The 2,624-nt window shown below is 45.1% G+C and overlaps 1 protein-coding gene across 1 annotated transcript; it reads right to left on the bottom strand.

Annotated features, from left to right (window-relative positions):
• Positions 1-757: 757 nt before the first annotated feature.
• On the bottom strand, positions 758-2,242 carry LOC311329115 (fibroblast growth factor 20-like; the record flags this gene model as incomplete). Its single annotated transcript, XM_084462993.1, has 3 exons — positions 758-1,003; positions 1,332-1,435; positions 1,966-2,242. The coding sequence occupies 3 exons, from the start codon at positions 2,240-2,242 to the stop codon at positions 758-760; spliced, it is 627 nt and encodes a 208-aa protein (XP_084319119.1).
• Between the last annotated feature and the right edge of the window lie 382 nt (positions 2,243-2,624).

Genomic DNA, 2,624 nt, shown 5'->3' with positions numbered 1-2,624 from the left:
AGGGCCATATCTCTTCCCTATTTGAGGACAAGCCCCTATAAATAATTTCAGACTATCGTTGAAACTGCATGGGACATTGTAAAACAATCTCTCGGTGAAACGTTTTCACACAAAGAAATATCCATCAACTTAGCTGAAACGTTTCTGCTGTGTTTAATCTGTCAGTGGATAAAAGAATATTTAGAATTTTCTCTCTGATTAAAATACATACAGTGTTTTAAACTTGATGTACTATGAATACAATTTCTAGTGGTTTTTCTACACTGCATATATTGAACTGCAAAAATATATTCTCAAATAAATAAATATATAACATAAATATGGATCTAAAAATGAATAAATAAAACATGGACCCCTGTGACATCAGCTCCTTTCTGCATTAGCCTAGTCACAAGTAAAAAAAACTAACAGTTGAAACAAACCAAATGGTTGAATTCCTTCAAAGTCCTTCTGAAAACGTAAGGCTCACGAACACATACTATATCTAGTAGTCAAATGAAAACATCCCTTTCTTTAATAGAACAGACTATTGAATTGACTCTTCTGTCCAACGGACACTTCCAGAACACTTCCAGAACACTTCCGCCCCCGCGCGGAGCCTCCCCCCCCCCCCCTGCTGGGCCTGCTCCCCCTGTCCAGCTCAGCCCAGTCAGCCAGGCAGGGGGCGGCGGGGGGTGGGCACATCCCTGGTTCCCCCGTGAGGGCCGCCGCCGTGGCTTCAGCAGCTATTCCTGACCTGGGACCGGGCCGGCCGGCCTCAGCTGTGGCCCAGGATCTCGCGGTACAGCTCCGGCACCCTCTCCGGGTCCACGGGCCGCGGCAGGAAGTGGGTGAACTTCTGGTGCCTCCTGGACTTGGTCCCGTCCCGGGGCGTGCCATCCTTGTTCAGAGCCACGAAGTAGCGAGTCCCTTTGTCCCCATGCTGGTACAGGCTGGAAGAGTAGGTGTTGTACCAGTTCTCCTCAAACTGCTCCCTGAACACGCACTCAGCCGTCAGTTTCTCCTGGGGGGGGGGGGGGGGGGCATACAATGTGATCTCATGCAGACACACACAAACTACTGGTTGAGAATGAGATATGATGAAGATGTGTGGAAGGAAATCTGTGTCTTTGTTTGTTGTTAAATTAGGTTCCAGACAAAACCCAAACTAAACTGTATCAGCGAGACTGGCACTAAAATACCTGAATTCTGCCACCTACTGGCACTTCTAATGGACAACAAATACCAGCCAATAAATGTCCAATACAAATCCTCAGCAGAGACCTGACACAGTGCATGAACACAAACACAATATATAATAATATATAAGTATATATATAAGTCATACTTACAGAACCATACAGCTCTCCCTTGTCATTCATCCCCAGATACAGGCCACTGTCCACCCCTCGTATGCTTATCAATCCAACAGCAAGGCTTATAAATTCCAAAATACCTGGAGAAGAATAAAACAGTTGTTCTGGGCATCCTCGGCATTCTCAACACTATCCCCACTATCAGCGCGAGCAGCTGCCGTTAGGATTTACACAGTTACTGTATATTTTCTTCTTCTTCTTCTCCTTTTTTTTTTTTTTTTAGATGGTAACGTTTCCATGTTGGCTAGGGATCAGTTTTTTTTTCAAGAAACAAAATTTTATTGTTGTAAAGCACTGAGCTGCATTTCTGTACGAACGGTGCATTGCAAATAAAGTGTATTATTGTTATTCTGGTTATGATTATTACGATTCAGATTATTGGGCCTATTATTACTATTAATAAATAGCCTAGTATTTGAAGGATTCACATTTTGAGGGCATGGATGTGTTACAATCATGATGACGATCAGCCCATATATACACATAAATAATAACAAGACTAATAACATCTAAGTTTAATTATAGGCTAATAATAGTGGGCAATTATAATTTGCTTAACTATAATTCTGCTATTGGCTGCCTAATAATGTGTTAATAAACGGTTTCTTACCGAACCGGCTGTGGTCCTTTCTTGTCCCTTGCACAGAGCCATCAGGAAGTATCTCCAGATGAAATCCAGTTCTACAATATAACTGTCTTCTCCGCAGGATTCCTTTCAGGTGAGTCAAATCCGCGGTGGTGCTCCGGGACAGCCTCTCCCCGGGTATGAGGTGCTCGCTCAGCAGCGTGGGACTGTCCCCGAGAGGCGTCAGGAGAAAGGGGGACCCGACGTGTCCGACACCGTCGATTCCGTGCAAGAAGCTTCCTACCTCACCCAGGGCTGCCATCGCGGATCCTCCCGGCGGCGCCTCAGTGCTGATGCGGGTAAAGTTCAGTGGAGGTCCGGAGGGAGCGTTCTCGCGTAGTACCTGGTTGCCACTGTCGCCTATTGCATGTTTACATTCACACCCGTTACTGAGCACATGCCTATGGAACGCCAAATGGGTCATAATTCGCCTTGATTTTTCGCCGTCACCAGGCGTGTGTTCGTTGAAAAACGGCGTATTGGACGGCGCAAATCCTCGCAATGCGCCGTTTAATATGCACAGGAGGTTGTCTTGTGGTCATTTTCATTAAAAAATGATTAGCCTGATCAGTTTGTTGTATGTATTAAGCCCTTTTTGAGCGGTATGCTTGTATTCATAGCTTATAGCTTGCCATACTCACCAA

The sequence above is a fragment of the Borostomias antarcticus genome, assembly GCF_949987555.1.
Source record: "Borostomias antarcticus genome assembly, contig: scaffold_60, whole genome shotgun sequence".
Lineage (NCBI taxonomy): Eukaryota > Metazoa > Chordata > Actinopteri > Stomiiformes > Stomiidae > Borostomias > Borostomias antarcticus.
Note: the sequence above shows the minus strand (reverse complement) of the source record. Positions and strands in the feature narration are given on the sequence as shown.